This window comes from Typopeltis vanoorti, chromosome 3 (assembly GCF_054136105.1).
Source record: "Typopeltis vanoorti isolate ZY-2024b chromosome 3, IOZ_Tvanoo_1.0, whole genome shotgun sequence".
NCBI lineage: Eukaryota > Metazoa > Arthropoda > Arachnida > Uropygi > Thelyphonidae > Typopeltis > Typopeltis vanoorti.
In genome coordinates this window covers 68,201,111-68,220,182 of record NC_143551.1, presented here as the reverse complement: position 1 = coordinate 68,220,182, position 19,072 = coordinate 68,201,111, and the positions used below count along the sequence as shown (strand labels likewise).

Sequence of the window (19,072 nt, the reverse complement as noted above, 5' to 3'; positions counted from 1 at the left end):
GATTGCTGTTATCAGCAGATTTTTTTTTCTTCTTTTTTTATATCATATGTTGCAGTTGCTTATCAGATATGCATTTTCTGTCATTAATGCCATTTTTTTCTATTTATTATAATTATTTTTCTTTTAAATATGTTACAAAATGAAAAAATATATTTTGAGATTTTCTGTAGAAAATTATTATTATTTTTATATGAAATCAGTGGATTAGTTCTGACCTGTTTTTATCACAAAAACAATTCTCATTACAATTAGATATTAGTGAAATTTATCATGTATTCCAAGAAATGCATTTTGCTTATTATGCAGAAAAAGACTCATACTTAGTTTCTTCCTGACAGTTTTGACAGTCATCTTCAGTACAATGTTTTTGGGACTAGTGCAATACAAAGGCAAAAAAAGTTTATAGTAAGTGAAAGACTAGATAAAAGAGATAACAGTAATCAAGTAGTAGATTTTCAGAAAGATGAACAGAACATAGAGGACAGCTCTCATTCTTCCTTGATCGATTCGGAAGATATTCTCTCTGATTCGAGCTTCAGCACCCTATCTGGTAGGTTATGTGACTTTTTTTTTTTCTTTTTCTGTTGTGATATAATTTTAACCATTTGCAATAAACTCTTACTATAAAATTTTCAAAGACCAAAGGAATTGATTATAGTGTAAAGTTTGCATAGTAAATTTCATTTAAAACATTATTATTAGTATGGAGTTTTAATTGAATGTTTTGGTAGTTGTTCTAGCAAGTGAAGCTTGCATAGCTCAGTCAGTATTGACAATGCCCTTTGGTTGGAAACATCTCGGTTCAAATCCCATTTAGGATGCAAAAAACCTTTATCAGTGCTTTTCAACTGAAGGTTGAGTTAACCAGTCTCATACAGTGGTGGCAGAATTTTTTCATCCAGAAACTTGGGTTTTCATCCTGCAAAACAGACAAACCAGCTGTAAGAACACACACAATTAAGACATAATACACTGCTTTCATAACCTCAGTTGCATTGGCTATAAATCCAAAACAACATCCAGTGAGTGAGTTTGCCATAATGTTGATTGAATGTGTGAGTACTTTTTTTTTTTTTTTTTAAAGTGGTGTACTTTTATTTTTTGTACTTTTAAATGTTTCTTTTCAAAAAATGGTGTATTCAGTTGGCTTTTTTTTTTTTTTTTTTTTTTTTGTTTGTTTCGGATAATGAGTATGAAATGTAATAAAACACATTCCATTCCTGAATTATTGTTACTGTTACGCTGCAGCTACTCATCTGTTAATAGGACTGTTAGGTCTTTATGACTGGTTCATTAGTCTTATAATGGATTAATGTTACTATGGGAAATTGAACCATCTCTTACCTGTTGCTAAGCCCTCTGTATATGTTTTCTTACATTAAACCCATATGCACTGCATCTGGTTCTGCATCTCGCACAAAAGATGCAGAACCTGTAATTCATCAGTATCATTTGGGAATTGGTAACGAGGAGGAACTTATTGAGATTTTTTTTTATATATAATTTGTCCTTAGGGTAAACTGGAGAAAAAAGAGCCAAAAAAATGAGTTATAAAATGGATGAAGAGGAGTTAGTATAATGGTTTTGAAGGTCAGATGTCAATCATTCTTACAGAAGAGGTGTAAGAAAGCATATGGCTTATGAATGTTGGTTTGGTTGAGAGTTCCTAGGAGAAAATCCATACAAGAGAAGTAAGAGAAATGGATTGTTTGAGAAATAAACTGAAAATTACTAGTGTATATATCTACTTCCTCTTCTTACTTAAATGCCTACAGAAAGTCAGCAGCAAAAAAGAATTAAAAAAAAAATTGTGTGTAGTTTGGGTGCTGCTCAAATATAAAACTCTTTGGTACATGCTAGTTAAGAATAGCTGTCACAGTCGTAAAAAAATAAATAGCTAATATGTTAGGAAATTCACCTATTCCAGTGATGCTTTTTATTGCTATTTAAAAAAGCAACAATAATAATGAAGTGCATCTAGAAAACTACTTTGCCTACCCATAAAATTAACACACACAAGATCTTTAAAAATTAAATTTGAATGCCATTAATCTCATTAATTTTACCATCATCATTATGTCTCTTTAATTCAGATCTTGATGATTCAGACTTTAAAAGAATTTAAATGATTGGAAATGTAATTATCGAATACACTATCTTCCAATAATTATCACTTTAGTAATTTACAATTAATATCAGGTATGTCCACCTTTTGGCTTTGATCACCTCCTGCACCCTATGAGGGAGGCTTTCCACCAATGTACGACAAACATCAGGTGGAATTTGTTTCCATTCCTCCATCAGAGCAGCACTGAGTTCAGTGACAGATCGAGGACGTGCTGCTCTGGATCGCTGCTCCAATTCATCTCACAATTTGTTCAATGGGGTTGAAGTCAGTGCACAGGGCAGTCATTTAACCCCATCTCTTCATACCATTTCATAACGGTTGCAGCTTTGGGGCATGGGGCTTTGTCATCTTGATAGTAACACAGATCCATTCCATAAAAACTCCACAGCACCTGATTATCCAGAATATCAGGATGCTGAGCTGCCTTCATAGAACCGAGGACAATGACCAGTGGTCTCACTCTAATCCAGCTGAATGCACCTCATACCATTATTCCTCCACTACCAAACTTTACTGTGGGTACAATACACTGTGATAACAGGTGTACACCAGGCTGCCTCCACACCTTACCATCAGACTGGAAATATGTGAACCTTGATTCATTGCTTCAGAGTACCTACCATTTTCCACTGATCAATTGTCCAGTTCACATGCTCTTTGTACCAGGCCAGATGAGCCGTCTTGTTCATTGTTGTTTGGCTTGTGTGCCACTGCTCTTCCATGGAAACCCAGTAAATGGAGTTCTTTTCATACAATATTAGTGCTCACCATGGTGTTACTGGTGCTCTGAAACTCATCATGGATGGTCTGTACTGATTGTAGCTGATTTTTGATTGCCATCCATTTTAACACCCCCCCCCCATCCCTGTCATTTTTGGTGGCCACCCTGGGTGTATTCCTGCACTAGGTGATGCCAGAATGTCTCCATTTGTTGATCACATCACCAACCATTGATTTTGGATGCTCCAGTTGAGCAGCAATGGCACTTAATGGACATGCCACCAATGTGACAACCCACGATGACACTTCTCTCAAAGTCGCTGAGTTTACGTTGTGTTGCCATACCACCTACATTCAACTGCTATGAAGAAATACTGCTTCCTGCTATCTGTACACCGGTTTTTATGTCATTAGCAAACCTGGACTGTTCCAAAACTTCAAATAACAGGGGTGTCTGGACAATTATTGGTCGATAGTGTATATAGATATTGCCAAATTCTGTAATTTGGTAACACCTTTTTTTCTTTATCTAATGGTTATTGTGATGGTAGTATGGTATAAGAGATGAGAACTTATGCCTTATTTCTTATTCTGCATCTGATCTCTCAAATTTGCTGGTTTGTAATTTAATTTAATTTTTTCTTTTTACTTTTTAAAAATTTTTTTATTTGATTGCTAAATATTTTTAACTCATATATTGTTCTAATGTAATGTTAATACTGGTTGGGGATCAGAATTCTTGCTCCACTGAACAAAACATATCAATATTGATAATACCAGTAAATGTGTAGAAAATAATTTGATATATGAAATTTCTAGGTTAAATGATGTTGGTAGTGCTCATAGCAACAAATGATTTATTAGTGATAAATACAATATGAGAGCAGATACTGAAAGGATTGCTGAAAAAAAAAAAAAAACAGAAAGAAAAGTGTGTGAAAAAAAGTTTACTCTATTGCCAAGATATGATAGTACTAAGTTAAGAAGGAAAGCTTTGATTGTAAATGATTCAATGCAATGCAAAGATATGTAGGTTATTTCAGGGAGGCTACTGATATGCTTCATTTCAGAATGCCTTGAATAGGCTGGAACTGTAGATATATGATAATAGTTGTCAGTTCAGGGTTAATAAGTGTAAAGTTATGCATTTTGGTGTGATGAGGTTTCCGTGGACATAATATATTGGTGGGATTATGCTTTGAGAAACTAATGAAGCTGGGGATGATGAGTCCTCGACTCCTTGGAGGTCTCTGTGAATAATATTTTCTCTCTGTATTACATTTTTGTAGTGAGATGACTTAATTACTACCAGTTTACTTGTAGTATCTGCAAACCTGTAATACATTTGTATTGGTGCTTTGGGTGGGATTCAGGTTACATAATCTGGAAATTCTGCTCTAGACAAATGTGGAACTTTCTCTGGCTACTGTTAGGTCTTCAGTAAACAGTGTTATGCTCTCATACTGTGGATATGTAATTGTTATTTCATCATATCCTGTTAGTTGGAGAGTGAATGTACTAACCACTCAACTTACAAGGCTAGTGAAATATACCTGCAGTATAATCTCATGTTATATACTAAGCTATGAACATAGAGTTGAAGGTGGGAATTTCAGGCAAAGTCTTGAAACCATAGTGAGTGTTTGGTTTTGGAGAATGTTGTGTTGGGAAAAAATAAAACCAAATGCCGTATATGGTTTTGAGAGTATTATATTAAGGAAAAAAATGGATTCTGAGTATTCTAGTAAAATAGTAGCCTGAAAACAATCCCCTACATGATTTCTTTATCATAAATGTATTAGATAAATGTGGCCATTTGTGTGATGATGAAACTCATTATAAATGGCATGATTATTGGTAGAACGATAATAATATGAAGAACATTATAGGGAAATCCTGGAAACAAATCATTGGTAATATGATGAAAGAACAAGATAATGTTAATGGCATCACATTGCAAATATGACTGAAGAAGAATCATTACTATCATACTGAATTGAAAGAGGGACAAATAAACAGTTGCTGAAACAAAATGAACAAAGAATTAGATTGCATAATAAGGGAAATAATCTTTACACAGGTAAAAACATCCTAGATACTATTGAACCATTAAAATCGAGATGAACAAACTTGCATGTACAAGCATAATAAGATTTGAAAACAGTGATTACATCCTGATCTGTCATGAATACATAAATTGTTGCATTACTGCTCTAATTTGGAACAATAAAATGTGTTAATAATATCATCATCATCATCAAATTCCTGACATTTACCCTCAAGGGGTGTACAGGATATGATAGTACTACATGAAAAATTTACATCATTACTAACTTCCTATCTACAGTTTTCCTCCAAATCAGTCACCTTCCAAGACTCCAACATTATCAGATCTTATATTTCTACCTTCTAAGGCACTTTTTACTATATCAATTCACCTATACCTTGGTCTTAATCATCCCCTGGGTCTTAATTTTGAGCTCTTTTAATTATTATAAATATTTCTATTTCCTTGTTTTGGCTTGTAATTAAATTTGAATATGCTAACTGTTTTTACTAAATATGGTTGACCATTCATATAGTGGACCATTCAAGGGTTTTGATGCCAAAAGTCCACAGCAGCAGCAGCAGTGCTATTTTAAATCATTTTCAGTATCCTCATTCCAGATCTCTTGAGATAGTATTTATTATGGTATTATTCTTCAGTCATCTTTTTATATCAATTTTTTTACCAAAAAAAGTGAAAGTTTTATGAAAATTCCACCTATGAAAGTTGTAAACCTATCATACTATGGGTACTGTGAGTGCAGGTTAGATTCAGAAAACCTTGCTTAGAGACAAAACATTTTTCCATGCCTCTTCAGACCTCTAATAAGCAGAGTGGATGTCTTACAGGTGATGAAATTTTTAGACATTCACAGATGTTGTCCTCTCCCCTCCACGCACGTGATTCAAACCCATGATGACCTATTGGTTGGAGGACAGATACATTATCTACACAGCCAACCAGGTCGACAGTTGGTAGAGAAATTTTATCTTCTTGCAAAAAAGTGAATCTTAAATATTATTATATGGTATCTCCATGAGGTGTGAAGACTCATTGTGGGAGACTCACACTAACATTTATACACACAAAACCTATCATACCTTTCCTTAAACTCATTCACTGTCAGAGCACTCGCAACTAATTTTGGCAATCTATTTTACTCATTTACCACTCTCCACACAAAAGATCTAGTCTGCATATCCTTACTAACTACACTTACACAACTTCCATGGGTAACTTCTAGTTCTCTGTTTGTCATATATTGAAAAATTCCTTCACATCAATTTTATAAAACTCCTTTAATATCTTAAAAAGCTTCTATCATATCTCCTCGTTTCCACCCATCAACTAAACTTTATCAGTTTAAACTCATCATCAAATTCCTGACATGTACCTTCAAGGGGTGTACAGTTTAAACTCTTAAACCAATTAAGAGATGAATCACCGGCTTGGTCACTCATCTCTTAATCTTCTCTGCCACCTCCTGATACCCATAAACCCAGGTAAATAAATCTGTGCACAGTAGTCAAGATGCAGCCTAATTATAGCCTTATAAAGAGGGATGATAACTACCTTATCTTTCCTTGTTAGCATACTTTTCAGCATCCAAGTAATCCTTTGAGCTATTTTACCAACTTTTGCAAATATGTACTCTGACTTCAACTCTCTGTCCAGCATTATCTCCAAGTCCCTAGCCTCAAGAATTTCCTGTGATCCTTAGCAACTCACTCCTCCCATTTTCGCACAGACATTTGGTTTCTGAAATAACATCAGTAATTCTCCCGCTTAGTAATAAGCACATGCAGCTGCTGCTCAACATCTCTTCACAGTGCACTGTGAAACCCACAGTTCAATTTTCTTTTCCTCCTCTTTCATCTCTGCTATTGCTGTATTGTGGAACATTTCCCCCCCCCCCAATGTGTTTCCCAAAGAATATAATATATAGGCTTTTAAATCAAATGTAAACAAGTTCCTCCTTTCCCAACCCACTACCCATATAAAGTACTATAGGTTGATCAACCAACCTCTTGTGTATGTGCTTAAAAAAAAAAAAAAAAAATCCAGTACCATCAGTGTTCTACATAGCATATAACCGTTTCAACCCAAAGTGCACACTCCTACTTTTTCAGCATTAATCATTATCTCTTGATCATCGTCCTTTACCCACAATGACAATTTATTTAAATCATCCTTCAGGATATCTACACTATCTACCAATAATTGTCTGGACACCCCTGTTATTTGAAGTTATGGAATGTTCCAGGTTTGTTAATAACAAAAAAACCAGTGCAGATAGTAGGAAGCAGTATTTCACCATAGTAGTTGAATACAGATGGTATGGCAACACGACACGAACTCAGTGACTTTGAGAAAGGTGTCATTGTGGGCTGTCACATTGGTGGCATGTCCATACGTGCCATTGCCGCTCAACTGGAGCATCCAAAATCAATGGGTGGCGATGTGATCAACAAATGGAGACATTCTGCCATCACTAGTGCAGGAAACACCCAGGGTGGCTGCCCAAAAATGACTGACAAAGACAGGAGAGAGAGCGTTAAAATGGGTGGCATGCAAAAACTGGCTACAATTGGCACAGACCATCCATGATGAGTTCCAGAGCGCCAATAACACCATGGGGGGGGGGGGGCACTAATACTGTATGAAAAGAACTCAATTTACTGGATTTCCATGGAAGAGCAGCAGCAGCACACAAGCCAAACATTACAACAACGAACAAGGCAGCTCGTCTGACCTTGTTCATTGTTGTACAATGGTCAATCGTCCAGTTGTGAACAACTGGACAATTGACCATTGGAAAAAATTACTCTGGAGCGATGAATCGAGGTTCACCTGTTTCCAATCTGATGGCAGGGGGAGTAATGGTGTGGGGTGCATTCAGCTGGTTTGGAGTGGGTCCACTGGTCGTTATCTGTGATTCCATGAAGGCAGCTCAGTATCTTGATATTCTGGATAATCAGGTGCTGCCTACACTGTGGAGTTGTTATGGAACGGAGCCATGTTACTATCAAGACAACAATGCCTCATGCCCTAAAGCTGCAGCTGTTATGGAATGGTATGAAGAGATGGGTGTTAAATGACTGCCCTGGCCTGTACAGAATCCTGACCTCAACCCCATTCTCCACCTATAGGACAAATTGGAGTGGCAATTGAAGATATATTAATTGGTCTGTAGTTTGCTACTTCTTGTCTTGGAGTCACCAGAGCTGAGATTTAGATTTGAATAACTTTATTAGAGGCATTGCGAATTCTCTTGCACATTAACGTATACACTGGATGACATGCCATCCAGTCCCACTGCTTTATTCATATTGATATTTTTCAGTATGCTGAACACCTCCTATCTCTGTCACATCAGTAACTGCAAAACCTCTGTACTTGACTGACTATAACAACTGATTAATAATGATCTTGAATCCCATAAGTAAGTATAAAAGTCTTTTACTTACTTGCAGGATTTAGTTTGCTTCTATTTGTTTTTTCTCTAGTCCGTTTCCTACAGATGATCCTTAGCACATTAAACACAATCAAGCTTAACATAATAAGTATAATCAACTTACGACAGACCTGTTAAGAATGCTATTTCTAGGGGGAAAGCTAGTAGCCATTATATTTTCTTCCAAGTGCCTCATATATTTTCCTTCATCTTCTGAGGATATTTGCAATTGCACTTAAATTGTCTTTCTGTAAAGCACGTGATATGCTTTCAGAAATTTATTCATACTAATGAGTACAGTAATTGTAGACATGTTTTTATATGCATGATAATAAAGGATCTGTGACCAATGCTAAACTGAGTGCAACAGTATCAGATTGCTGGAACTTTTAGATCATTACCAAAAGCAAATTCTACTTGTTAAAAAATGAAATACTTTTATTTTAGAAACATGAATCAGTTTAACAATTTGAGCTGTTCAGTATCATATATATAAATCAATGCAAATTTTTGACTTTATATAAATGAGTTCATAGCACTAGAAAGACATGTAATTAAAATGAAGCAGTGTCAGTATTTACTGTTATATACAGAGTGGAACTTGAATGCAAAAAAAAAAAAAAAAGAAAGAAAGAAAGATACACTCAGACAGAATTAGGAACATCTTTGTTATTATTGTGTGGGCACCTCCATGGAGTCCGAAGACTCATTGCAGAAGATAAAGCACTCACAACTGACTCTGGCAACCCATTCCGCTCATTGAGCCAGAACATGACCCCTTGTTCTGGCCCCTCCAGCCAAGTGCTGAAACATTCCCCTCCTGAATCAATCCTATAAAACCCTTTAAGCAACTTAAATGTTTCAAGCTTCATCTATTTCCTGAAGTACAGTGCCATCAGTGTGATACACAGCTTGTAATCTATTTATCCCAAAATGCATAACTTTACATTTCTCCATATTAAACTGATTTACCTTGATGAATTATTACCCTACCTAATTTCACATCATCAGCAAACAACTGAATATTTCCTTTCAGGTTAATTCCTATATCATTTATGTACAGATTAAATCATTGCTGTTTAATTTGTACATAAATGATATAGGAATTAATCTGAAAAGAAATATTCAGTTGTTTACTGATGATGCAAAATTAGGTACAGTAATGGTTCATCAAGGATGTGGAGAGCTTTCAGAAGCTTACAGAACCTGTTTTTGCCTCGATTCTGCCCCTCCATATACCACTTTTTGATATCTGCCTAGCAGCAACTCTCTTATCCACTTAACCAGTGTCATATCCATTCCCATTTGTTTTAATTTGCATAACAGGGTTCCATGTGGTATTCTGTCAAATGCCTTTGCAAAATTCAGCAGAATCACCATGTAGCCACTTCCTTTATCCAACTTGTTACTCTATTATAAAAAAAGTAAATTAACAAGGCTTGACTGACCCTTCATGAAGCCATGTTGCCCCCTCATACTTGCTGTACTTTTACCACCAGTCCTGAGATACTGATTGATCTATAATTTGCTACTGCAGTCTTAGAATCTCCCTTATGCAAGGGAATTAATTTGCCCTTTTCCACTCCCTTGGAACTCTACCAGAGCTGAGACTTAAATTAAAGGGTCTAGTCAGAGGCATTGCCAATTCCCTTGCACATTCTTGCAAAATCTAAGCTGATATCCCATCTAATCCCACAGCTGTATTTACATTAAGATTCTGCAATATCCTAAAAACCTCCAATTCATCCACTTCTGTTCTCGCCTTATTGTCTGTCACATATATTAAAGCAGTAACTTCACTAGGATGATATATCCTTGCAAAGTGGTCACTCAGTAATTCAACTATTTCATCTGCTTCTGTTGCCTTGTGACATCATCATTTATTAAGGTTAATCTTCCATAGTCATTATTCCTCTTACTTGCCAGCTGACAAAAAAAAAAACTAGATTCTTCTCATAATCTGATTTTGCCTTCCTTGCTATGCTGGTCACCTTTCTCTTTATATATTCTCCACAGCATTTTCTTTTTATGCAACTCATGTTTAATTATATTACTCATCCATCTAACTCCTATCCGATTAACCGTCCCTTACCCTAGGTATACAATTTAATGCTGCTTCCTCTAGATGACCCTTAACTATATCTTATGTACTACTAACATCCTTGCCCTGCAGTGTTTCATGCCATGGCACAGATTTAAGCTTGTCATAATCACCTGCCTTGTAGTTACACATATACCCCCCCCTTCTTGACAGAGTAGTCCTCATGTTGTAGACTGCATGGTCACTTTCACCAAACGGAGATGATGTGGTCACCTTGGTTATGGATAGCTCTTCTGATCCTATGACCAGGTCCAATACTCTCCCATCCCTAGTCCATCCACTCCATCACATGCTGCCTTAAGTAATTATCCCTCAGCAGGTGTATAAATTCTGTTTCCTTCCTGCCACGTGATCTTTCTTCTTTCCAGTCTATATCTCCATAGTTGAAGTCCCCCCCCTCCCCGTAATAACCACTCGACCTGTACTCATACTGATTTACCAACGCATGTCTTCTAGATCATCCGTGGAACTCCCTAGCCTATAGCAACAACAGCTGTATATTTTGTCTTACTGGCCTTAATCTCACACCAGAATGCTTCAAATGAACAACCACCCTCCCACCTATCTCTTTTTCTTTTTGGCTGCAATTCAAGCATTATCATTAGCAGTATATCTTCTCCGTCCTATCTTCTCTGTCTTCCCTGAAAATACTAAACCCTTCGCATTCTATTCCTGTAACTACATCTTCTGCTGTTAGCCAGGTCTCACTAAGCCTATAACGTTTGGTGAGGTTGCACTAACTAATGCCAAAAACTCCTGCCTCTTGTTCCTGATACTTCTAGCATTAGTATATAAAAACTGCAGCATCCGTTTAGGCCCCCACCCACCCATCTTTACTTCCTGATTTGACTACTCTATCCAATTTTTGCTCGAGAAACTAGTTTCTGCACTTGGTCATTGTCACACTCACTTGCCTCATGGGTGTCTTCACACAAACTTACCTGCTTCCACCCTAATTACTTAAGTTTTCCTAAATTTGTGATTAAGCATGCTTGGTGAACAAAGCTCTCTCCAGACACCTAACACCAAAACCATTTAGATGCAGTCCATCAGCATTGTACAAATCCTTCTTTCCATCAAACACAGACCACAGATCCACAAATCCTACATCATTCCTTTTAATTAACCCTCACTTTCAGGGAGAGAGAGAAGGAGAGTCTTCACCTTCTCTCTGTCTTCATTTTTTTTTCTAACAACTCCTTTACATCCTACCCCATAGAATACTTCTCACCTCTCAAATCATTTGTGCCAACCAAGACAGTCATTTCCTTCAACTTTCCCTTTTGCATCTGGATGGCATGACTAATATCATGAATTTTTACACCTGAGAAACATGATTTTGTCACACTTTCATTAAGTACTCCCCTGATCATTGAGTCTCCATATATAATTTTTTCCTTAACTTATTTTTCTTCTTTGTTTGCTCAGTCTTTATTGTTATTTCAGACCACCTACTTTCTTCTCTTTTCAGCCCTGCTAATCTCTTTCTCCTTCTGCAATTTTTTAATTTCACGCTTTGTCCTGTGCAGGATAACATTCAAGCATGCTATTTCTTTATTCTTGTCATTTTGTTCTCCTCTATTTTCATGGCTGCACATTCAGCGTTAATAACATAATTTTCTATCCTACTGTTGGTACTGTCCACTCTACTAACATTGGCTGCATTCAATATATATATATATAATATATAATAATATATATATAATGTATATCATTCAAAAGTGAGTTACTCAATAGGCACTCGCTTTTGAAACATTTAATATACTCTCCCTCCAGTTACAATTTCCTTCCACATATCCTTTAATTTTCTTGACAAATATATTTCACACATACTGCCAAAATCCCGCAAATTCAAATCATCTGACAACATGGTCTTTGCTACCATTGCTCTACCACGAGTTGCTGCCATACCAAATATCATATTTAAAAAAAAAAAAAAAAAAAAAAAAAAAAAAATGCTAGGGTTACTTACAAATTAAATAACTCATTCAATCACCTCGTTTAAAACAAAAACTATAATAACTTAACCTAATATTTTCAACTAAAATACAAAGAGTTACTTATCCTTCAAGAGCAATAAATCCACATACCACACCACCTACGGCAATCTGTGATCTAAATACAATAATATTTAGAACATATAAATAACATGAAAGAACCTATAAATAATATGAATGGACAATGAGTATTGAAACATTGTAATATATATCATTATCAATTTCCTGATATGTACCCTCAAGGAATGTCAGGCTACTATGACAGCACTACCTGATTAAGTTTATATTGTTATTAATTTTCTATCAACAGTTTTCCTCCAATTAGTCTATTACTTATGACTACTTCAGTATTGTCATATATAACATTTTGTTCTTCCAGTTCACTTTTGACTGAATCAATCCACCTTGATCTTGGTCTTCCTCTGGGACTCTTTCCTGCAATCTTGGCATCAAGCACTTGTTTTGCTAACCTTTCCTTCTGTTTAAATGACTATACCACCTTAGATTAGCTCTACTCACACATTCTTGAATGCTGACAATGTCAGGTTCCTTTCTAATATCTTCATTTTTAATATGATTCTTGCCATTACTGCCATCTGTTGTTCTCTTCTCTAATTTTTCTCAGAACTCTCATATCTGTTGTTTCTAGTCTTGGATGAAGTGCTTTATTTCGAATCCACCTCTCAGATTGATAACTTAAAACTGGTTTGAACACTGTCTTGTATACTGCTAGTTTGGTGTTTTGACTAATTTCTCTTTTATTACATATAAATTTATTCAACTGGCTCTTCACCATGCCATCTTTGCTTATTCTGTTGTCTATTTCCAAATTCAATTTGTCATCTTCACTAAAAACTATACCTAAATATCTGAAATATTTTGCTTGTTCTATAGGCAACATATATCACTAAAAGAAAAAGAATTAGGACTGGAAAAAAAAAGCAAAGAAACCAGAATGGATCAACTGGCCTATCTTTGTAGCTGAGAATAATAATAATTCAGTTGGAAATGCACTTGCTCTTCTTGTCATCCATGTTTTATATGTAGGAAGATGTATATAGTTCACCAATTATTTTCAAGATACTCCTTATTGTGCAGGACTTATGTGACAAATGCCATTACGATTTGATTTGATTCTGGAGTATTTCTTGTTGACATAATTGTATTTGTTAAAATCATTTTTTAATTCTTCCATGTTATTTCATCCTCTTATTGTGGATTATTGTTTGTCATGAATAGCAAACTTTTGCAACTCTTAAGAACCCATAATTTTAGTCAGCAGTCTTGTTAGTGTGTAAGAAATCAATGTGATATGTAAGAATTATGTACCTCATAATCAGTTTAAATAGTGTATATATGTAATTTCTTTCTTTCATTTTTTTTCTTTTCTGCATTTGTAAGGAATGGAAGATAGTGTAGTGGGCAGAGAGGAGGAATCGGTATCTTCTGTAGATAGTGAACTACATGATTTAGAATCCTTATTGAAGAGTAATAATGTTGAACTCAGCTTGCAAAACAAGATATTAAAAAAAGTAGAAGTTATTGTCTCAAAATATCATTCATGTCTAAAAACAGTATTACATAGCAGGAAAGTTTTGAAAAAGGTGATTATGAGAATTTTATATTTTCGAGTTTAAGCTTAAAATTTGTTTATATTTGATAAGGTATGCCCTGAAATCTTTATTCATCTCTTTGTAACTCATTGTCAATTTAAATATTACAATTCAGCTATATTTGAATTAAATGAATTGATTAAGATATCATTGGACTGGTTTTTAATATTGTAATTCCATTAATTTATATATTTGATTTAAGTACCTGTAAAGTCTGTTATTAATAGGAAAATTGTAGAGCCGGTTTATTCTATTATAACATGATTTGTAAAAATTTTACTGATCAGCACAAAGTCTCACTCAAACCTAATAGAACACTTAGTGGAGTGCCAGATCAGTGCACCCACTTAACAGTATGTGGACTGGTATTGTGGTGAATGAAGAATGTGGTACAAATTACACGATTTATATTTTCACAAACTAGTGGAGATTATGTCTACAAGAGCAGGAAGTGTGATCAGGGCCAAACAAGGATTCACATGCTATTGAGGTGTGTGTGATTTGTATTTCTTTGAAATACAGTCCAAGCTGCTACACTTATTTCAACACACATATCATATTTTCATATATGTGTTAGGCCAAATGGTCTGTAATAGTAATTTTATTTTCTATACCTAATGATTACTAGGATTGTGTGTGTGTGTGTGTGTGTGTGTGTGTGCGCGTGCGTGTGCATGCATTGATTCGTTCTCTGGCTGATTTGTCAGTTGTGGGTGTGGACCAAATTTCCAGGAGGGGGAACCTTGCTGTTTCCATTTATGACCAATTTAATTTCTCTTCGATTGAAAAATGCTTGATTAACCTTTCTTATGTACTAGACAGGAATCCAAAAAAGTTGTTGGGAACCATCTCAGCAGGGTTCAGTATGTTTGCAGTTGTACTGAAAAGTGTTGGGTAGCTTTTGCTGTTGTTTTAAGGCCCAACAGCAAAATGGCAGTCATCATTCCTGCAGGAATGATGACTGCCATTTCCCTGGAGCAGTGACCCATGGAAGCACTTGTAGAAGAGACAGAGCTAAAACAATGCATCTGTGAGATAGAGGCTGATGTGAATCTGAGAGAGAGAGTGTGATCATCCATGAGTTGAGAGAATTTTAATGGAGATTTTAGGTGTGCCACCCCAAACATATGAATGGTATTCTAAAGATGTGCAATTTTTGTATAGTGTAAGTAGCTGGATTGATGAAAAATAGGATCTTGAGCAGAAGAGAGTGCTTAGTTTTTTTTAGAGGTGGATGAGACTATTAATGTAATGTGTTTATGCTAGGAAAGACTGGAGTTAAATCTCAACCAAGGAGAGAGAGAGAGAGAGAGAGAACATCCTGTCTGATAATTTATGTATTACTGAGGGTATAAGGGAATGTAAGCTGAGGTCCCTTTTGAGAGAGAAAAAGCAAGACTGCCTTTTTTGGAGGCATTGAAAGTGATCTGGTTATCCTTTCTCCATTGAAGAATGGTATGGAGATCAGTTTGAGAACCATGTGGTTTGTCAAGAGTAGGAATAATTGAGGGTACTTGGCAAAGGATTTGGATAGGATTAGCAGTGGTTGTTTATATATAGGAGAAAGGGAAGATTAGGCAATAGAACAGAGACCTGAGACACTCCTGCATTGATGGTGAAGCTCGAAGAGATGTCACCATCAATGCAGGAGTGTCATGACTCGAAGAGATGTCACCATCAATGCAGGAGATGACATGTAGTGAATGACTATAGAGAGAGAATGCTGGCTACTGAATTACAGAACGGCAGGTAGATTGAAGGAAAGCAACATATTTAGCAGGCTTCTATGTCAAACACGATCAAAAATCTTGTAAATGTCAAGCAACAGCACGTTTCTCTGAGCCTTTTCATAGCCTGTGTCCAGTGGTGGGAGATGTAGGCTAAGAGGCCAGCTTTCATCATCATCATCAAATTCTTGTCATGTACCCTCAAGGGGTGTACAGGATAAGATAGTACTACATGAAAAAAAAATTACATCATTACTAACTTCCTATCTACAATTTTCCTCCAAATCAGTCTGTTACTTGTCAAGACATTATCAGATCTTATATTTCTATCGTCTAAGGCACTTTGTACCATATCAATCCACCTATATCTTGGTCTTCCTCTGGGTCGTTTTGCTGCCAACCTGGCAGAGAACACTTGTTTTGCTAATCTTTCTTCACCCATTCTGTTTAAGTGACCATACCACCTGAGATTAGCTCTGCTAACGCATTCCTGGATGCTGACAATGTCAAGTTCTTTCCTAATATCCTCGTTTTTAATATGATATTGCCATTGATGCCATCTGTTCACGCCTATAATCTTTCTCAGGACATATCTGCGGTCTCTAGTCTTTGGTCAAGTGTTTTACTTCTGACCCAGCTCTCAGATCCATAAGTTAAAACTGGTTTGAACACTGTCTTGTATACAGCTAATTTAGTGTTCCGGCTAATTTCTCTCTTATTCCATATGAATTTATTCAATTGACTTCCCACCATACCAGTTTTGCTGATTCTGTTGTCTATTTCTATATTTAATTTACCATCTTCAGTAAAAATCGTGCCTAAGTAGCTGAAATGTTTTACTTGTTCCACAGGTTCTCCATTCACAACACAGTTGATATTTTCAATGATTCTGCCTATTTTCATTGTCTTTGTCTGTTTATTGCTGACCTTCATACCATATCTATTACAACAGCTATTCAATTTAGTCAGAGAATCTTGCAGACTTGTAGCAGATTTATTTAGAAGTATAACATCATCTGCATAAAGCAAAGGCTGACATTAACATCTCCAATTTTGATATCATGTTTAATATCACTTTCCTTCATAATGTGATCCATATAGATAATGAATAACAGAGGGGGATAATGTACATCCTTGTCTCACACCAGATTTAACATTAAACCATCTTCCTTCAATTACTTCCTTCAATTCTAACTGCTGACTTACAACTCAAATAAAGACTAAGTATTGCTTGATATAATGCCCCATTGACATCATATAACTGCAGCGTATTGAATAGCTTCTCTCGTGGCACCTTGTTATATGCCTTTTCCAAATCGACAAAACTTAAATACAGTTATATATTGTTAGAATATTTGTTATATTCCCATGCTTTCTCGACTATTTGTCGTAAAGTGAACATCTGATCCTGACAGCCTCTATTTGGCCTGAATCCAGCTTGTTCTTCACCAAGCTTTTCTTCCACAATTCTTCTCAACTGTTTCTCAAGTATATTTGCATAGATCTTGCCAGGAACACTTAGTAGGGAACTATCTCTGTAATTCTCACATTCAGTTTTATTTCCCTTTTTATATATGGGTACTATGAGACTCTACTCCAGTCATCGGAATTCGTCCCTCTGTCCAGGCTTTCTGAACTATGCAGTGCAGCCACTGTAAGACTCTTATACCACCACATTTCAGCATTTCTGGTCGAATATCATCTACTCCTGCTGCCTTTCCACGTTTCAAGCCTTTGATGGCTTTTTCTACTTCAAGTATGGATATGTATTTCTGACTGCATGCCTGGTCGGTGTTTTTTACCACTGTGCTGTCATCACTGCTTGTTTCATTTAGCAGTTTTTCAAAGTAATTACTCCATACCTCATTTTCTACCATTTTCATGTCACCTTTATCATCTCTAACTCCTTTTACAGCACTCTTTCCTCCATTCCTAAGCTTCTTCAACAACCTCCAGAATATTTTGCCACGTTTTTGATATTTATTTTCTATATTCTTGCCAAAGTCCTCCCATGACTTTTGTTTAGCTAGTTTTACACAGTGTTTAGCATTCTTGCATTTGTCTCTATATTCTCTAAGAGCACAAGCTGGCTTATTTGACAGGAACTTTTGATATGCTTTCTTCTTTTCCTTCACTGCCTCTTTAACTTCCTGTGTCCACCAGGGAGTTCTGATTTTTTTATCCTTGCAGACAACCTCACCACATAAACAATCAAGGTTTGATTCCTGTTCTCAAACTCTTTCATTTTTTCTTCAATAATCTTTGTGTATTTTAGTCTACAGTTCAGATCTGAGAGCTGTCAACTTTTATTCACTTTAAAACTTTCTTATATGTTATTCTTTTCAATATGAAATTCAATTTATCCTGCTGAAGACTAAATAGTGATCACTTCCGATTTCAAATCCTCTGTACACTCTGGTGTCCTGCACCAGGGAGAAAACATCACTATCAACAATAACATAGTCAATGAGATTTAACTAATTGGTCTAACTGCTCACTGATGAAGCCTCAAAAAAGGCTGAAACAGGCCTGGGTAGTGACCTCCCTCCATAATGTAATAACAGCATACGTTTCCTAGGAAATGTGTTTTTACATTATGGAAAATACCTAAGAATAGCGATCTGAACTTTCCCCACCTTTGCAACGAGTTGTCCGTACTACGTACTAGGGTCACTTGAATTGGCTCACGCTAGTGTTCGCCGATACTTTATAGATTACTATATTCGGCATGAAACTCTCTGATTACAATCTTGGAGTTTCTTATTCGGTTTTGAAACAATGTGGATTTTTTATCCCCTTAATTTAAAATATTGTTTATATCGCCGAAATGAAGCTTATTAGCTCTTTATATTTAAGTAACTTAATGGTTGCACCTCTTTGGAAACTCGTATAGCAGAGTATATAAGTTCTTTTCGCTATACACTTTGGTATTATGGTCTAACTACTCGCTGATGAAGCCTCAAAAAAGGCTGAAACCGGTCTGGGTAGTGACCTTCCTCCATAATGTAATAACAGCATACATTTCCTAGGAAATGTGTTTTTACATTATGGAAAATACTTAAGAATAGCGATCTGAACTTTCCCCACCTTTGCAACGAGTTGTCCGGTATTGTACTACATACTAGGGTCACTTGCATTAGCTCATGCTAGTGTTCGCCGATACTTTATAGTTTACTATATTCGGCATGAAACTCTCAGATTCCAATTTTGGAGTTTCTTATTCGGTTTTGAAACAATGTGGATTTTTTATCCCCTTAATTTAAAATAGTCAATGAGACTTATCTT

General features: G+C 35.9%; 1 protein-coding gene across 1 annotated transcript in view; it reads left to right on the top strand.

Annotated features, from left to right (window-relative positions):
* LOC150108236 (ski oncogene-like) overlaps positions 1–19,072 on the top strand; it is a 124,085-nt gene that overhangs the window by 88,233 nt on the left and 16,780 nt on the right. Inside the window, exons 3-4 of the mRNA XM_090415689.1 lie at positions 339–550; positions 13,849–14,051. Coding sequence (XP_090271815.1) covers positions 339–550; positions 13,849–14,051 — 415 coding nt within the window. The remainder of the gene's footprint in view (positions 1–338; positions 551–13,848; positions 14,052–19,072) is intronic.